This window comes from Penicillium robsamsonii (genome assembly GCF_028829455.1).
Source record: "Penicillium robsamsonii strain IBT 29466 chromosome Unknown utg000001l_segment0_segment0, whole genome shotgun sequence".
In the NCBI taxonomy this organism is placed as follows: domain Eukaryota; kingdom Fungi; phylum Ascomycota; class Eurotiomycetes; order Eurotiales; family Aspergillaceae; genus Penicillium; species Penicillium robsamsonii.
The window spans coordinates 5,017,921-5,035,571 of NW_026643219.1; the positions used below are offsets into that span (position 1 = coordinate 5,017,921).

The 17,651-nt window shown below is 50.0% G+C and overlaps 6 protein-coding genes across 6 annotated transcripts; 3 read left to right on the plus strand and 3 right to left on the minus strand.

Moving 5' to 3' along the window:
- Positions 1 to 5,548: 5,548 nt before the first annotated feature.
- Positions 5,549 to 6,342, minus strand: N7447_001973 (uncharacterized protein; the record flags this gene model as incomplete). Its single annotated transcript, XM_057226249.1, has 3 exons — positions 5,549 to 5,710; positions 5,775 to 6,143; positions 6,211 to 6,342. The coding sequence occupies 3 exons, from the start codon at positions 6,340 to 6,342 to the stop codon at positions 5,549 to 5,551; spliced, it is 663 nt and encodes a 220-aa protein (XP_057090265.1).
- Positions 6,343 to 6,633: 291 nt separating this feature from the next.
- Positions 6,634 to 7,796, minus strand: N7447_001974 (putative alcohol dehydrogenase; the record flags this gene model as incomplete). Its single annotated transcript, XM_057226250.1, has 2 exons — positions 6,634 to 6,930; positions 6,987 to 7,796. The coding sequence occupies 2 exons, from the start codon at positions 7,794 to 7,796 to the stop codon at positions 6,634 to 6,636; spliced, it is 1,107 nt and encodes a 368-aa protein (XP_057090266.1).
- A 1,139-nt stretch (positions 7,797 to 8,935) lies between these two features.
- N7447_001975 (uncharacterized protein) lies at positions 8,936 to 9,371 on the plus strand (the record flags this gene model as incomplete). The annotated part of the gene is made up of 2 exons (XM_057226251.1): positions 8,936 to 9,061; positions 9,126 to 9,371. The coding sequence occupies 2 exons, from the start codon at positions 8,936 to 8,938 to the stop codon at positions 9,369 to 9,371; spliced, it is 372 nt and encodes a 123-aa protein (XP_057090267.1).
- A 568-nt stretch (positions 9,372 to 9,939) lies between these two features.
- Positions 9,940 to 11,100, minus strand: N7447_001976 (uncharacterized protein; the record flags this gene model as incomplete). The annotated part of the gene is made up of 1 exon (XM_057226252.1): positions 9,940 to 11,100. The coding sequence occupies one exon, from the start codon at positions 11,098 to 11,100 to the stop codon at positions 9,940 to 9,942; it is 1,161 nt and encodes a 386-aa protein (XP_057090268.1).
- Positions 11,101 to 11,955: 855 nt separating this feature from the next.
- N7447_001977 (uncharacterized protein) lies at positions 11,956 to 12,296 on the plus strand (the record flags this gene model as incomplete). Its single annotated transcript, XM_057226253.1, has 2 exons — positions 11,956 to 12,034; positions 12,081 to 12,296. Exons 1-2 carry the CDS (start codon positions 11,990 to 11,992, stop codon positions 12,294 to 12,296), a joined length of 261 nt encoding a protein of 86 aa, XP_057090269.1. The 5' UTR covers positions 11,956 to 11,989.
- Positions 12,297 to 12,461: 165 nt separating this feature from the next.
- On the plus strand, positions 12,462 to 17,230 carry N7447_001978 (GYF domain-containing protein; the record flags this gene model as incomplete). The annotated part of the gene is made up of 4 exons (XM_057226254.1): positions 12,462 to 12,556; positions 12,696 to 13,122; positions 13,182 to 16,854; positions 16,914 to 17,230. 4 exons carry the CDS (start codon positions 12,462 to 12,464, stop codon positions 17,228 to 17,230), a joined length of 4,512 nt encoding a protein of 1,503 aa, XP_057090270.1.
- Positions 17,231 to 17,651: the final 421 nt, after the last annotated feature.

The window sequence follows — 17,651 nt, forward strand, 5'->3', positions numbered from 1 at the left end:
GGCTCCCGGACCACGGACTCCCCAGGCCCCGTTGATCGCGAAAATCACCAATGCACAGATGGTGCAGGATAATTACCCGAGCGCGTCAAGCTGTGCAGTTCCGTAAGAACGTCAACCATGTTATTGTTACAGACGCAGATGCAAATGCAGATGCAGACGCAGATTGAAAATAGAATCCAAAATGTCCGTGAGAATTTTTTCAATTGGATTCTTCCTAGGGTCACTTCCATGCGATCATAAGATTCGAGATACTCGGAAGCATTATTGGAAAGAAGTTTATTTCTCAATGTAGACGTTGTTGATTTCTATAAAAGAATTTTTAGAAAAAAAAAAGAAAATCTTTTTTTTTTTTTAAAAAAAAAAGAATACGCTAAACCCCAGAGAAAATAACGGTTCGGATGCACCAATTCCGATTATTTCGTGCAGCTCCACGATGGAAAGGGATAAAAAGGGGCCACGGGGGATAAACAGTACTTGAGCGCGTTCCGTATCGATAAGATATGCAACTCCGCGATTTTGCCACGTTCAGACGTACCGAGGCAAGTGTGGACATTACATCTACTGAAGTGAACCGAAATAGAGTCAGCCCTCAAACTTCGGTCATGGGGCTCATCGGGCTCATCGGAACCATAGAAAACGACAGTGGAGCGCATGATCAGCAATCTGTCATGAAGCTTCAACCCGATCAGCGATCGCGTCTAAAACGGGTGCCAAAACGGGTTCTTCAGGCATTAATATCTCCCTTGCTATTCGTTACGTTAATATTGTTCCCGAGGTCCCTTGTCAATTCAAATGTGGTCAATGTTCATGTTACAATGTTCCTCTCCCAACCACCCAACCACCCAACCCCCGAATATCAAAACTCAAATAGAGCAAGGAGCAACTCATCCAAGGGACCAATCTATATGAAATTCTGATTACCCCTGTGGAAATTCCAAAAGCCATTGGATAATCTCATTAGTTTGTAACGGAATTTCTCCAAGGACACCCCAATCGGCGTTTGATCCCTAATCGGCTATTCTTCGGGAGGAGCAATCAGTCCCCACATCGAAACCCAACCACCCCCGAAACTCCCCCAAATAGAAAAAAACGCGAAGAAACGCGAAGAAAAAAAAAAGGTACAAATTTAAATATATCGACTAAAAGTACGATTGTATCCCCATTGACCAGCTCCGTCTAGTGTTTCAAGCAAATAATTAACCAATCCGTCAAGGGGATCCTCATCCTTCCAAGCTTCCAAATTTTTTTTTAAAAAAAAGCGGACCACTATAATCCTCACGGCGTCGGACCTGCAACCTTGTTTGAAGCTTGCTCCGTCACCGTGCTCGACATTACTATTGGCAGACGATAGTTCCATATCCATTTGATTATTGAAACGGGTGAGCATCCACTAGGGCTTCGGGCTCTCCGGTTCCTGCCTTTTTTTAATCATTTTGCCTAGTTAGCGAACCTTGGTAAACCCCCGCGCCTATTATTAATTATTGATTTTTAGACTCGGAATTGTTTATGTTTTGCATCCACGTTCGATATGTGTGCTTTGCCATACCCTTTCTAGGAAACACTGGAAATATGCAGGTACCGAACTATTGCCTGCGTGTCTACTCCGTATCCGTCAATATTATGTACGTGATCTCGTCACTCGTGCCTGTATATGTGTGTGCCTGTCTTGCGTGTGTGGGGACAATAGTGCATATCGAGCACGGGTTGAGGAAGATTATTGGATTATTGGATAGGGATTTTCTTCAATCCCTTCGAGGGAGAATTCCCAAGGAGCAGATGTCAGGGCTGAGTGAAGACCTTGCTGCATAGTGGGATGGGATTGGGGCGCGGATCATGGGGAAACAAGACCCCTCGGGAGTGAAACATCGTCAGAGACACTGACGGCTCTCGATCTTTGTGCCCTGGTTCATCACCCTTACATTTTTGTATTTCGGATCCTCCTGGTTCTGTTCGTGAAGGGGGAGCCAAACGGCAACGATCCTCGATTTTTTTAACCCCATGTCGATGGTGGATGGGAGATCACTGGCTCGCTCTCGTCCACATGAGGGTATTGTCTGCACTGCAGCTCGGAGGAATGTGAGGTGGACCCGCTTTCGGTCTTGGGACTGTTCGGCTATACTTACATCTATGACTGTTCTCACGGTGTCGGGTATCTTTACTCTGGGTGAACGGAAATGATCCAGGTTTCGCTGCTGGGTTTGTATATCGTATCCTTGAAGCTAAACGATAGAGTGACATTAGGTGTCACTCTCTATCTATGATCAACGGGTGACCAAAAGTCGCCAATCACGACTCAGATTCAACTGCATGTCTTCGACGCCCTTTTCTTGTTTTTCGCCCCTGCAAAGATCATCGCCCGCTAAGCAGCCTCATTCGCAGATGATCCTCTATGGCGAAATATGTGAGCTCCTTGTCGTTAGCTCTATCCCCGCTGGCCACTCATGGACCCAGAGTTATACGCCGGTGGGGACCGTCGGTGCTAGCTTTAACTTTCCTTAGCTCCTACTCAAGGGAAAAGTCGTTAGCAGAACAGTACTCCGTACCGCCCGCGCTTCCGGGGAATGAACGCTAATAGGGTTCCACGCCTTCCTCTACGGTCCTTGGCTTCTCCGGCGACTATGGAAAAAAAAAGAAGTTAACGGTTTCAGCCACGGAACGAATAGTTGACAACGGTGGCGGGCTATTCCACCTTGGGGTATGGCTAATGCTGCCAGATACTCCGTACTCTTACTCCGTATTTGCCCGCACTGTCCCTCTCTTCTCCGGTGGTAGCCTTGATACTGTGACAATGAAACAATGGACAAGAACCAAGGTGATCGGATCGACTTACGGTCGAAAATTGACAGCGAGGAATGATGCTCACCGTTACGATCGGCATTTGCCACGATCCCAATTTTGCGCTCAAATAAGAGACAAGAGAGTTTGCTGATAGATATCCCCATACGGAATCAACGATGCTTCTTCCCGCAACCACTGGATCGAACCCACTCATGGCGAGCTCGTATGTTTCAGTGTGGAGAGGAGAAAAAAATTATTGCGAAGCCTGTCTCGTATCATTTTCATAGGTTCTTTGTTGTCGAATGTGTTCAACACGGCCAGGGAAGAAACCGCCCCAACTTTAACACTGCTGATCTTGTACCGACTTAGGACGGATCTCCACTCCGTTCACGTTACCCTGCATCTACGTCCGTATGAAAATCCGCTCTACGGAGTATCTGGGGCGCCTTAGCTGTATATCTTAGCTGCTCTGGTGGGTTTGATGCGAGATACCGTGTCCTTTGAGTTTTGCTTTTTCTGTTTAGGTTATATTTCCCCTTAGCAGATATCTTTAGATGAAACAATTTCGATGTTAATTTTGTAGTAGTCTGAAGACACGTCTTACCTTATAATGTATAGCTTTGGGGGTTCTCTGGGTGCTATAGAGTCAGGGGGCTGCGAGACAGATTCTTATGACAATTCAATTCGGATAAGACTCTTGGGCGGAATCTCGGATCAGATAGGTGGGATCATAGCTTTTTTATTGAGTTTTGATAATATATATTAGTATATCAAATGTATTTCAATGACGTCATCTTTAATCAAAAAAAGGTTCCTGTGGATGGTAGGAGTAAATATATATGCTGTATGTCGTAGGCCAATGTATATACCACCACATGGTAAAAAAAAACATTTCACGTCAAAAGCCACAACAATCGACACCAAAGACCGATCAAGGCGATCCTTCCAATCAAGTTACGGATCGAAACCATCGGAATCCTATGGTTTCAGGTTGATGGAACCCCCGATTCTACCAAACCTGTGGATTCATAAAACGTTTTATATTTCCAAACTCCATAACAAGTTTTATCTGTGTCAACTCAAACTTTAACCTAACGCTTAAACAAAACAAAGAACAAGAGTCGTTTATATGTAACGTTGACCCTATAATATACTCAGTGCTAGTATTAGTATACTAGAAATATCTCCGTGAAAAGTGGAGCTCCATACCCAAAAGGCCACCAATCATAGAATAAGTTTCCCTCTCGGGTCCTCGGGACCCCTTCCAAATTTTCTCTTTTTATGTACTCCGTAGCAGTCCCACTGTCCATCGCCTCTTTCTCCTTAAATATGTGCCTACCCTATTTATGGCGGATCCGACCTTAATCAGATGAGTTATGATTTAATGTGCATGGGTTATCCATTCCACTTTTTTCCTTTTCCGGTCACAGGTGGATGTTATGCACATATTATTCCCATAGGCCAAGCTAGGCAGCAACCATTCTGGGTTTTTCCGTCGAATTCCTTTCCCATTAACCTTTGCTGAGGTCAATCTAATTTACCATCTATGGTACATTATGTACAATATACCACATCAAATATCTCATGATTCAGGTTCGTTTCCGCCCTACAAGGACGGGCTTAGCGCCAACGCTGTTAGTGGCAACTTGACCTCGTGGATCGTTTTTCAGGGTCTACCCCCAACTCACGCGACTCGGCTATTGTTTAAAGGGCCTTGCCGGGTTTGGGTAGGTTTTTTTTTTTAGTCTTTCCTATTTTAGGGCAATTATCGACCTAGGGTGCATGGACGTTCTTTCGGTCGCACTGCTACTGTGCCCTTTCAAATTGTCATGTTCTCCATAAATATGATTATTTTGGCGAATTATGGATGTGTGGTACCATAAATTACTATTCTTGGTTTCCTTTTTTAACTTTTGCGCCTTTTTCTTTTGGATCTATCCAGTGGATACACGTGGAAGGAGTGCAAGATACCGCTTAGGGCTGTCTCACTCTCTAGTATCAAGCTTATTATACTGTACTTCGTAAAAAAAGGAGCTATTATTAGCGAGCGCAAACTTTATTGTGTTACTGCTACAATATTGACTAAATTCGACATTGGCTGCATCATGTAGGCGGGACGATATAGGGTTTTCGAGATCGTGGACGTGGGGATATGTCGCATATATTGCATATTGCTTGGTGTTTATTGTTCGACCGTTGGTTCGTTTAGCCGTTCGACCAGAATGACGGGATTTAGTGCCAGCCACACCAGAGGACTTAACCCGTTTGGCATTTAGACTGTGTGGTTTGTGGATCGGAGTGATCCGTGAATCCTAGTTATAATGAGTATGTGGCTTAGGATTTGATGCAACCGTGGTAGTCTGTTGCTAGATAGGCTGTATAGGTTGTATACATTCGTTGTTGGCCGTCAAAGGAAGCTGAATCATCTTACTAGGTTCATGGATCGCTTAGAAATATCGCTTAAAGTCATGCCGTGCATCGGGAGCAGATGATCCAAAAAAAGCAGCCACTGCATCCTGACACGCCAAAGATAATAATAGGCTTGGTACCTACATGGAGAGCTGAGATGAAACACAATGAAACCGCACGCCGCAGAACGAGACCGGAACAAAGGGTAATGACCCACAAACTTCTAGGAAGAGAAGATTTCAAACAACGAAGCAATATTGTATCCACTAAACAACCCCCTTTGGATGCTTGGCCCCAGCCACAGCGAAAGAAAAGAAACGTGACGATACGAGACGATGATGAGATCAACCTCTGGAATCCCCTAGAAGATGGAGGCGCTCTCTTGGACAGTGCGGTCATAGCAGACAGGGAAAAGCTTGGACCAGAATCCATACAGTTCCGGCCGGTCATCCCGTACCTCGACTAGCCATTTGGCGAATGCGAACTCGGTTTGGAAGGGATTCGGGCTTCGATAAGGAGCAACCTGATCCATGTTAGAGCGGGACTAAGTCAAGGTACGTGCAATCAAGACCACGGTGATAACTCACCTCTGAATATCGCTGCAGAGCCTGATGATACTTCTCCGACAGACCAAGCTTACGAAGAGTCGGCATCCGGATTGCCTTGGCTGCGATGCTGTATGCATGATTGAGATTTTCGCGTTGGGCAAACGAAGACTCTCCAATCACGACGCCACCTGGTAGCTTCTTATGCTGATGGGCGTGAGCAACCTCAATAAGACGGGTGAGCATGTCGGCTTCCCAGTTCTCGAAAAGAGGATGGCGGAATTCTTTGATGTGTCGCTGGAGCAACCACAGTTCACGCTTCAGGCGGACTGTATTGGCTTGCAGCTTTGCAATCCTTCGTTCAATGTGCTTGTTGAGAGTTTGCAGGGCGTAGTGAGTGGCGTCAAATGACTGTATTGACTGTCAGTACCAACAGGGGCCGTTCCATAGAGTCGATGTTTTCTTGATGTGGCAATACCTGGAAACTACCTTCGTCCGACGAATCTTCCAGGACACGGCGGGAGTCCGACATGCGAGGCACACGGCCATTTCCACGAGAAACGGAGCGAGAGACTTGTCGGGCGGGAATGCGGTCCCTCTTGGAGTTCATGATGGGGGTGGAATCGGAAATGAATGGAAGAATTTGTTATACAATGAGCGAATTCGAGATTCGGTTACTCGATTGGTTTTCTACTAAGAGATGATGGGAGATAAAAGTGGCGATGATATGTTGCAAATGCACGGAGGTTATGATGTGGTGATGCGTGAAGTGAGGCGGCGGAGGGGGAAGGTACGAAGAACACTCGCAGTTGCTGAAAGACATCTCAATTGATATGTATCATAGGTGCATAGACGGCCATATAGGCATCATGAGTTCATGGGAATCGTAGCAAGAATATGTTCACAGCTTACTGCCCGAAGGCTTGCCAAATTCAATCACCAGTTTGCCGAACTGCGTGCCCTTTTTCATGTCTTCGAACAGCTCGTCAATTGCAGACAAGTCATCTAGCTCGGTCTGCAGAACTCGAGACACTACAGGGCGAATCTTCTTAGCATTGACGAATTCAATCATTTCCTTGAACTCCTTCCGGGAGCCCATTGTGGAACCGCGGACGTCGATGTTCTTGAGGACAGTAGTCATCGTAAATGGCATCTTAGGAGACACAGTCATTCCATAGATAGAGAGGACACCGCCAGCCTAGAAATGTGAGTACTTTCATCCGTATTGAATACATGTCCCATTGTGGCACTCACCTTGAGCAGCTTAACGGATTTCTCAATAGAATCACCACCGGCACCATCAATGATGGCATCGAAGTTCCTCTTCCCAGCTGGGAGCATACCTAACAGCTTCTTTTCCCATCCATCTTCCTTATAGCTAACACCACCAGTCGCACCTAGCTCAACGGCCTTCTGGATCTTCTCCTGGCTCGAGCTCGTCACAAAGACATGTGCACCTCGGGCAACGGCAAATCGCAGCACCATCAGAGCCACGCCACCACCAATGCCAGTGACCAGGATAGCAGCACCATCTCCAGAGTTCCTCTCGCCAGCCTTGGTAATTAGAGCTCTCCAGCCTGTCAAGCCCGTCAGGGGTAGGGCTGCAGCCTCGGCATCAGAGAGATGCTCAGGGGCCTCCTCGACCTCCGAGTACTCGATAGTAATATATTCCTGCAATGTGCCCTTATCCAAAACCTTGGTACCTCCCATAATCCGGTATCCAGCAGGGTCCTCCGGTCCATCGGGCGAATCCTTCCAGCCGGCACCGGGGTTCAAGATCACTCGCTTGCCTTGCCATTTTTCTGGGCTGGGAACGTTTGGGCCAGCACCGACAACGGTACCGACTCCGTCTGCGAGCAGGGGCACGTCAAAGGTCACACCGGGGTAGAGGTGTTGGCGGAGGAAGAGGTCGCGGTGGTTGAGCGCGGCAGCAGTCAGTTTCACCAGTAGTTCACCCCCTTGCGGGGAAGGCTGGGGCACAGTGCGTAGGGAGAGCGGGTAGTAGACTTGGCCTGGCTTGCCAGGCTTGCCGTCAATTGGGGATATGTAGATTGCTTTGGACATTTTTCGATATGTTAGATGAAGATATCAAAACAAATTGACCTTGAAAGTCAGGGCGCTCGTGCGGGGACGCTTAAATGCTTATCGATATTCTAATCAATAGCCGAGGTTTCCCCCGAGGTCGAATTGCGCCCGCGTTAGGGGCTGAATGTCCGAGACCTCATGTTGAATAATCGATGGAAATTGGGAACTAGTGTCAATATATCCTGATATAATTCAGAATGTAAAGCTCGAACTGAGCCAAGCTATGACAAAAAAAAATTGAGATTCCTAGTATGTTCGCCTTTCGCCAGAAAACATAGGATGTCTTGGGTGCTTACTGGTTTATATATAGTGATCTTTTATAGTTTCTACATTTCCCTTGTATGCTACGTATTTCGCTAGCAGATCCGGAGAATTGATTTATAGTCGGGATCTGCTATTTGTTGCTAGTTTTGCATTTTCTGGGAGTATATATTGTAGCTTTGAACGGCAAATCAACAGGACTCTTATGATAAATAAGAACCAAGTATCACAATCCGAGCGGAAAACCCGGCTTTGCTCTATTAGGCACCGGACATAGGATGCGACTGGCAACGAACTATCAATAAAAAATCACGCACATTTAGTAGGTCCTCCTGTGGCTTCTGTGTCTGTCTGTTCCAAGGCCAGAAACAATGGCATTCGAACCAACATAGGCGAGCTGGGCTAAGGTAAAGGCTTGGTCTGCAAGGCAAACGAAATGCATAGTAGATGCATCAACCACCGCTGTGCATGATCCTATTTGACAGTATATCATTACTTATTGGGTGGATAGGAACACCAGACTGTAAGATACTAGATTATAGATTAGCTTGTACCATTTGGCCTGGCAACTCACAGGTACAAATACATAGTATGCACAGTATCAGAGCTGGAATGAGACTGGAGCCGGACATATATGGCAGCGTATCAATCGAAACGACTCAGCGACAAAATCAACGACATAAGCGACGACTCAGCGCGATACCTATAAGAACACTCAAGTTCAGTTCGAACTCTTTTCTCCCTTATTTTCTCTTCCTCTTACCACTTTTATCCCGTTCACTACTCTGATAAAACCAAAACAACACATCAGCCTCTCTCTCAAGTTTCGCTATCAACTTCCAATCATCTCACCAACCATGGCTCCAAAGAAGACTGACATCAAGTCTCGCTCTGCCGTTCGCAAGTCCCAGGCTACGAACTATAACTTCAAAGACGAAGACACAATGCTCATCTGGAAGGCTTTCAAGATGACCAACAAAGAGGTAATATCACTCTACCCTCACTTCAATTGATTGATACAGCATACTGAATTCATGTTACTTATAGATCAGCCTCGCTGTTCTAGCCGAGGATCTCAACCTCAACGTTAGTGCAGCTCGCATGCGCTGGACTCGACTCAAGGCTAAACTCGAGGCCATCGAGAAAAAGGCAAATGACAACAAGACTGCTACGGCCGCTGACGCTGTCGCCCCTGCATTTGCCTCTGCCTCTGCCCCTGGCGATACCACCATGGAGGACGTTGACGACCCCGAGGAGTTTAAAGCTGCCAGCAATGATGAGGATGAGAAGTGAGCACCTCGATGTCTGTTTTCTGTGCCTTTGTTTGTGGAAAGATTTGAGGAGACGTGATTTTTCCGGTTGTACTTTACTTCCAAATTACAACAAGGCCTTTTTATGAGTTTAAATGAGATCGACAGTGAAAGCAAACTGGAATGGAAATGAAATGACTACAAGAAGCGTTCTGTAGACGACAACAAAACCCATGACATGCTCGATGAAGCTATCTACCACGTAACTCGGTGGGCTTACACCTCGACCATGAAGCAGAGAATAAAATAATGTCAAAGGAAATATCAGACTTGACGTTTTCATCATACCATATCAATTTATTTATGAAGCTAGAATTGAATGAGTGTCCCAATACATCCAAGATTGTAAGTTAGACAGACGAAAAAAAAGAACAGCGAGCTTTTCTGGACCTCTGACACGGAAACGACAGTCATTCCAACAAGCCTCTCCATATATGGGATTGATATCCCAAACCAAAGAGGCCACAGACCAGAAAAAAAAAAAAGAGAAAGCAGCAAGGGAAAACAAAATGGATCATTCTTCCATTAAAACCAAATGCACAAAATCTAGTTCATTTCCTCCCGCACACCCAGCCAAGACCACACTCGAATCTCGGACGGCAACGGTGGTGATAAACACAAAATGACTCATCCACATCCCTGTCATGATCAGGCATGGCCTGAATAGAGGTCTCGGAAACAGTGTCATCATAATATCCAGAATCATCGGCATGGTATTCATCCATGTGGAAACAGGTACAATGATGGACATCAGGCCGCGGAGATGTAGGCTTGGGGGAAGTCACGGGCTTCATGGGGGGCATCTGCTTTGGAGGAGAAGCAGACCTCCTGTAAGTGTATTTCGGGTCTGATTTTTCCCGCAAGCTGTGACGGGGCTTATCACTAGACCGGGGAGAGCGCGTCGGAGTTGGCGTCGGTCTCGGCATTGTAGCTCGGCAGCCCTCTGGGTGACTTTCGCAATAAGACGCCTTGCAACAGTGGTGGCGGTGGACTACTGGACTGGGGCGTGGTGCTGTCGCGATCAACGCACGCGGGGACTTGTACCTCTGGCTTGGCCCGGCAGGGGTGTTGGGAGGGGGTATGTGGGCCTCGCATTGGCACTCCTCGACCTGCGGATGGTGCTCTGGTTGCCGCTTTGTCGTGCGGTGGCCGGTGCGCCGTCTTCTGGACGGATCGTAGTCTGAAAAATCACTGCTGTTCGGCGTGGTGGGACGTGCGTCGTTGGAACGACGCTCACGTCTGGATGAGTGGCGGCTAACATGGCGTCTTGTGGCTGTTTCAGAGCTAGAATATTCACTGGCGCTGGGCGTGACGGTGCGTGTTTCAGGCGAGTGACATGCACACCGATGGTTGCAGGTGCAGATTAATTTCTCCACCTGCGGAGAGGACTCACGCTCGCGTCTGATAGCATGGCATCCTCCGCAGCATCGTATGGCCCCATAGAGAGAGGAGTCGGTGTTGCTGGGGGATGGGGAGCGTGTTCCGTGGGGGTGAACCTTGCATCTATTGCCGCAGGTGCAAGGTGCATTTTCTGGAATGGGAGATGGCGACGGGCATCGACTGTGGACACAAATTTCCCTCTCAGGTCCATAACGAACTAACCTGATTCGACCGCTCCGAGAGTGTCTCTTCTCCATTGGCTCACCAGCGAAGTACCAGCCGAATTCTGTATCCTTGGGTTTGGATCGACCGGTGACTCTGGACCGCCTCATGTTCTTTGATCAAAGACCAAAGACGATGGAAACTTGGATACCGGAAGCAACGAGAGAGAGAAAATGGCCTTTGTTATGCAATAAAGTTTATACTTCAGAGAACTTTGACTGGATTGTTTTGAAGCGAAAGAACTGTAAAGAGGAAATTGCCGGCGAAGGGGATGTCACTTTTATAGAGTCTTGATAACATCCGTGAAGCTTTAAGACTGAGCCCATCATATCAATTTGGGCTAAGATATTCATTGTGTCGTTTTGTGTCGTCTCTGTGTTACTCTTAGAGTGCGCAAATCCCAGAAAGCATTGTAGCTGTATAATGAAGTAGATCAAAGGGCAAACGAGACGGAGTAGAGGTCAAAGGGCGACACAATGATCCAGCCCTATTGACAGGCACAGCAGATAAAGGGATTCTTAACCCAACCGGATTCCAGCCCCAATCTAAAGATATTGAGACCCTTGGAGCTATCCAAGACAGGGCATGTTTGCCCAGCATAGAGGTTGGGCAAAAAGGGATAGTGGATGCAACTTCGACCTCTATTGCATTTGTGGAACGCCTAGATGGTCTTCTTTTGTATTCTTAGACAAGCCCAATCCAATCCCCAACTTGTTGAAAGCAGATGAACTCCCAATCAAAAGAGGAGCGTGGCTATTGTGGGGAATACACGCCTACCCTGTTGTTTCCACACCTCTCTGCTTGCGTCAAGCCACCTAACTGCATACGTATTTGCTATATGTAGTCTTTTAGGTTGGGGAAAATGTAAAAGTCAAGCTTAAAATCCACTCTGATCATTTGGAGACTCTATTTGCATCTTTTATACGATGTCTCTTTTCTTTGCCACACAGGATTGGGCAGAATAGTGTACAACAAGGTATAAGGTACATTGGGCAGAGTATGAAGACACAGTGTTGTGCGTGTATCGGATACCTGCTCTTGGCGGTATGTAACTGTGTTTCCACCAAATACGTTATATTCACCGCTTTAGGCGGCAAATCACGCGACCACTAGCAATCCTATACCGTGTATTTACCACAAGGCACGCGTATTGCCACGGCCACCGCTTAAACATTTTTGCTCCAGGAAACTTCCCAAGCGAAATCGAACCTCGATCTCTCTCTTTCTCGACCTTGTTCGTCTGGCGCTCGCATATCTGCATTACCTCTCTTACAGCTCTCCACTTCTTCGATTGACTAGCTCCTAGCTGTCATCCTCCAACTCAACCCAATTTTTTAATCTCGTGTCCTGCGACCTATCCATTCGCATCACACATTGTCTTGCAAGCCCGCCACAGGTTTCTCGATAACTATTCCAGAATCGGTTTTTACGTGGGGGATCAACATCCGACCATACAAGCCTCTTTACCACAATGCCTACACCACTTCCATCGAGTTTCGCTTCGGCCGCTGCCGGCAACACCCAGGACCCCAGCCGGAGGGGGGATGGTTCGACTAGCGGAGAATGGTATGCACACTGTTTCACCTACTTGAAACCCCTCCATTAGCTGTTGCTTAACAGACTCGGCCCAATATCGTTGCTTGTTGCCATGACCATCAATGTCTTGAGCTCCCGATATCCGATGCTAACCTTCGATGCTTACTAGGTCTCGAAACCGCATGAACGGAGCTACGCAGACCTTCCGCCGTCCTTCTGTTGCTACCAACCCCTCTCAACACCGGGATAGTAGCCAGCCTGCATCTGCCTCGACAACCACGGCCGGCGGCGCGTATATCCCCCCACACCTGAGCTCAAATACGTCTAGCATTGCACGGAATGGGGACGCCCGGTACTCCAAGGATCAACTTCTAGAGCTGTATAAATCGCAGCGAGAGGAGGGAGCTTTGAGTAAGAACGTGGAGGAATACTTCGTGGCCGACTGGGATCCCCACACTGTGTCAGCTCCTGTGAATGGCGCATGGGGGAAGCGGGACGACCACAAGAATAACTCCGCGGGGCCTGAGGTTTGCTGGGATCATGGTGGCCAGGTGGAGCCCCTGGGAATCACTGGTATGACGGAGGACGAGAAAGAGGTACGTGTTGTGTCGTGCTTTCGGGTCTGGGTGAGTGCTTTTACTAAAAAGCTTGATAGATGTTCGCCGCCTCGGTCAATTCCCCTCTGAAGCCACCCCCCACAAACGCCGCGAAGGAAAATGTCATCCCGGGAACTGGAGGCCGCAAGTCGTCGATCTCCTATCCTCAGGGTCATATCAATAACTACACCACCTCCTCTCCAACCGCCGGTCGCCCGGGTCCCCGACGCCGGGAAACGGGAGAATCGATTGGCAACCCCATGTCTCCTACCGGTTCTAACTCCCGATTTTTCCGCGATGAGGCCAATACTTCTACCCCTCCACCTGCCCTGTTGCGTCGCAAAACTGATTTCCGAGAACCCAACCCGAAGGTGGATGAGAAGGCCAAGGATAGCAGGGAGGATCCTTCTTCTCCCTTTGGCACTCTGAAACGCAGCTCCACCAATCCCACTAATACGGGCGTTAGTGGACCGAGCTCCCCCTGGAGTTCGGCCTCGCATAATGCCAATTTCTCTCCGATGGGGGCCTTTGGAGCTTTCTCTCTTGGTTCTGGCTCCGCTGCCGGCACTCCCACGACCGAAAAGAAACCGGGATACGGAAGTCTCCGCGGAGAAAGCAGATTCAAGGGTTTGTTGTCCAAGGATAGCTCCGAAGATATGGCCGGCTCCGCCAAGGAAAAGCCCATGGGCAACCTTGAACGTCTTGCTGAAAACGACAGTGATGGGCGTTCACAGTCGCCCTGGGGAGATTCCGTCAAGACTCGTGTCAACCGAAGCGAAACTAATCCGTTCGACGAGCCTCGCAGTGGCAGCGCCGCTCTTGGTGGGTCTCAGGATGTTGAAGGTCCCGCTCAATCTGATCTCGGGTTTGGCGCATTCGGAATGACCTCGAGCATTCCTGGATTCCGGGAGTTGATGCAAAGCCAGGAGAACTCGCGGAACCCAACTCCCAGCCTGCTCCAGGGACACGAGCCAACCAGTCCAACCAACACCAATCCTTATCAGAGCCCGCATGGTGACCGTCATGGCGAACGTGCGGAACCCGAAGATGTCGACACTGACGGATCGGACATCCAGCAGGCCCAGCATCCAGGAGTCAGCGGCCTTCGGGATCCCTCCAACCCCTTCGGCTCGATGAGACGGGTTGGCTCTGGAATCGACCTTCCCACCGTGGACCGCAGCCAGAACTCCAGTGTCAATGCTAACCGCACTTTCTCTGGTCTCGGTGGTCTGGGTGGCCTGTCTTCCCTGGGTGGGACCTCGACTTGGTCGTCTGGTGCTGCCGTCGGCACGCCCACTCGTGAGCGTTCTGCATTTGTTGGTGGTTTCGGTGACCCTATCTTTGGCTCCATGGGCGATCTTCAGTCTCCTAGCTTGTCAACCCTCGGTGGAGGTGGTCTGTTTAGCCCCCATGCCGGTATCACTGGCACTGGAAGCATCGGCCGATCAAGCAAACTCGGTGCCCTCTTCTCTTCCATGCAGGACGAGCAAGGAAGGCCCGACTCTGTCGGCCTGGATGGACTCGACCCCTCGCAAGGCGACAAGGCGGGTCAGGCAAACCACCCTAGCTCAACGCCTGCTTCGCAGACACCCGTCTCAGCCGTTGGCTCTATTCCTAACCTCGCTGGTCATGATATTCCTTCCAGTCAAACTCCTGGCGCAGGCATCCCTGCTTCCCAGCAGCGTACCATGGTCATGCCGGATAGGATGCGTTGGATCTACAGGGATCCGCAAGGCAACATCCAGGGCCCGTGGACTGGGCTTGAGATGCATGATTGGTTCAAGGCGGGCTTCTTCAGCCCAGATTTGCAAATCAAGAAGCTTGAGGATACTGAATTTGAGCCGTTAGCTCAGCTAGTGAGACGCATTGGGAACTCACGCGAGCCGTTCCTTGTGCCTCAAATTGGCCTTCCTCATGGCCCAGAACCGACCGTTGCCCAGTGGACTAACACGACCGCCGGATCTGCTCAGCCTCCCTTCCCGGGTAGTTTCCCAAGCTTCGGCACTACCTTGACAGCCGAGCAGCAAAATGCGCTTGAACGTCGCAAGCAGGAAGAACAGTACCTGATGGCTCGGCAGAAGGAGCACTTGGCTCAGCAGCAGGCCATCATGAAGCAGATGGCTCCTCCTGGTGCCCCCTCATCCTCCATGAACCCCCCGCTGCAGCACCAGTCTAGCGCACACAGCCTTCAAAGCCAGCCTAGCTTCTCAAGCATCACTTCACCCGTTGGCTACCAGCCATCCCCGATTCAGGCTCCCATGCAGCAGCAGTCCCAGCCCGGATTCTTTGATGGTGTTGCACCAAGACAGGGCGGTTTGAACGTGGGACCTGGAATGCTAGGAACGGATTTCGGCAGCCAGGATCAACTCCCCGCTCTACTTGATCGCCTGAATGTTGGCCGCCAGGATCCATTTGCCTTTGGCAGTGCTGGTTCGTTCTCTGGCCGCCAGCCCGACAACTTCTTGCAGTCCCAGCAGGTTACTCAGATGCTTCACGATCGTGCTCAGCTTCAGCAAGAGCAGGAAGACTTTGATAAGGCCCATGAAGATGATCCCTTTGATCAGCACGCTCGCGAGGAGCGTCTTCGTCAGTTCCATGCTCTTCGGGCCCAGGAAGGCGAGATGGGCATGCGCACCGCCGAAGGTCTGCCCACCCACCCTGCTGCTGTGTCCCAGCAACTTGAAGCAGAGGTTGCGGCCGAGATGGAGGAGGCAGCCCAACAGCTGACCGACTCTGTTACCGGTTCTGAGCCTCTTACTCTTTCCCAGCAAGTTCAAAAGGCTGCTTCTGCTCAACGCCAGCAGCAAGAACATGACCATAGCCATGGCGCCCCTGAGTCAGTCTGGGGAAGCAAGGTCGACCACGCTATGCCCCAGCCTTTCCCTCCCCCACCCTCAGCATCGCCGCTCCCTGCACCTACCGCCCAGCGTAACCGCCAAAACGTCGCCGAGTCTCTGGCCACTGGGTCCCGCTCCCAGACCCAGACTCCCGTTGACGCTGCGCCTACCTCTGTCGCACCGTGGGCCAAGGAGGCAAATGACTTGCCGAAGGGTCCCTCTCTCAAGGAGATTCAGGAAGCCGAGGCTCGTACTGCCGCCCAACGCGAGGAAGTTGCCGCTGCGGCACGCCGCGCCCAATTCCTTGCGGAGCAAGAGCGTCTCAGCCAAGCGCAGGCACAGGCAGCGCCTGGCCTTCCCTCGTCAGCCAACTGGGCTAGCGCTGGATCTCCGGCCACCCCTGCCTCGGCTGGCTCCCCTTGGGCCACCAAGACCCAGCCCGCACCCACCGCCACTACCGCTAAGAAGACTCTCGCTCAGATCCAGAAGGAGGAGGAGGCCCGCAAGAACCGCGCGGCGGCGGCGGCGGCCGCCGCTATGGCTGCGACCCCAAGCCCCCCCGTTCCCTCCTCCGTTGGCAAGCGTTATGCCGATCTTGCTAGCAAGGGCCCTGCTCCTGCTGCTCCCGCTACCCAGGGCTCCAGTGCCTGGACCACCGTCGGTGCTAGTGGCAAGGTCAAGGGTGTGCCAACTGCGCCGCCTCTCGGACCCCGCACAGCCAGCGGAACCGTCCCGATCTCGCCTCTTATTGCTAAGCCCCGCCCTGCAACTGTGTCCACTACCCGTAGTGTGGCAAGCAGCAGCATCTCCCAGCCCAACCCCAACCAGGCCGTTGAGGAGTTCACCAAGTGGGCTACTCTGGCCCTGAGCAAGGGGTTGAACAGCAGCATCAATGGTGAGTTTTGTCCTCTTCATTCAATTTGCATTGTCTCCATACTAACATCCTATTTCTAGTTGACGATTTTGTCCAGCAATTGCTCTTCTTGCCCGCTGAGGCTGAGATCATCTCCGACTCCGTCTACGCCAACTCCCAGACTCTGGATGGCCGCCGCTTCGCGGAGGAATTCATCCGCCGCCGCAAGCTTGCCGATAAGGGCATTGTTGACCCTGTCTCACCTAGTGCTTTCGGTGAGCAGAAGAGCGGCGGTGGCTGGAGCGAGGTTGCCAAGAAGGGCTCTGCTGCTACTGTTGCGGCTGCTGCTCAGCGTGAGGAAGAGGCTGCCAGCTCTGCGTTCAAGGTTGTCGCTCCCCGCAAGAAGGGCAAGCGCTAGTGGTGTGCATAGTTTCTGTCCGAGGTGTATATTTCCAATCACAGCCTTGCTAAGTTGGATCTTTTGTTTCTATTTATGTGAGATACGTGTCATGTTCGTTGCGTGTCTTCGCCATGCCTATGTACCAGCATCATATTCATAGCATCATTGATATCGCTTCTGAGTTGTGCGTGTTTTTCGGCCATAGAGTTACCTGCCTCGTAGCAATATTCGTAGATCCTGCCCAGGTGCAAACATATGAAGTTGGTTCAGCACCGTTCCAGTCGTGGGAGCTGGTATGTCTTATCGACTTTACAAATTGAGGTTACTTTCCAAAATCCATCCTCTTCCACTATCTGAAGTATAATCAATGATTAAATCCAGTAGACTCCAAATTCCTAGCCTTCCATCCATTATCAAGACCGTGTCTGATCGCCCTCCG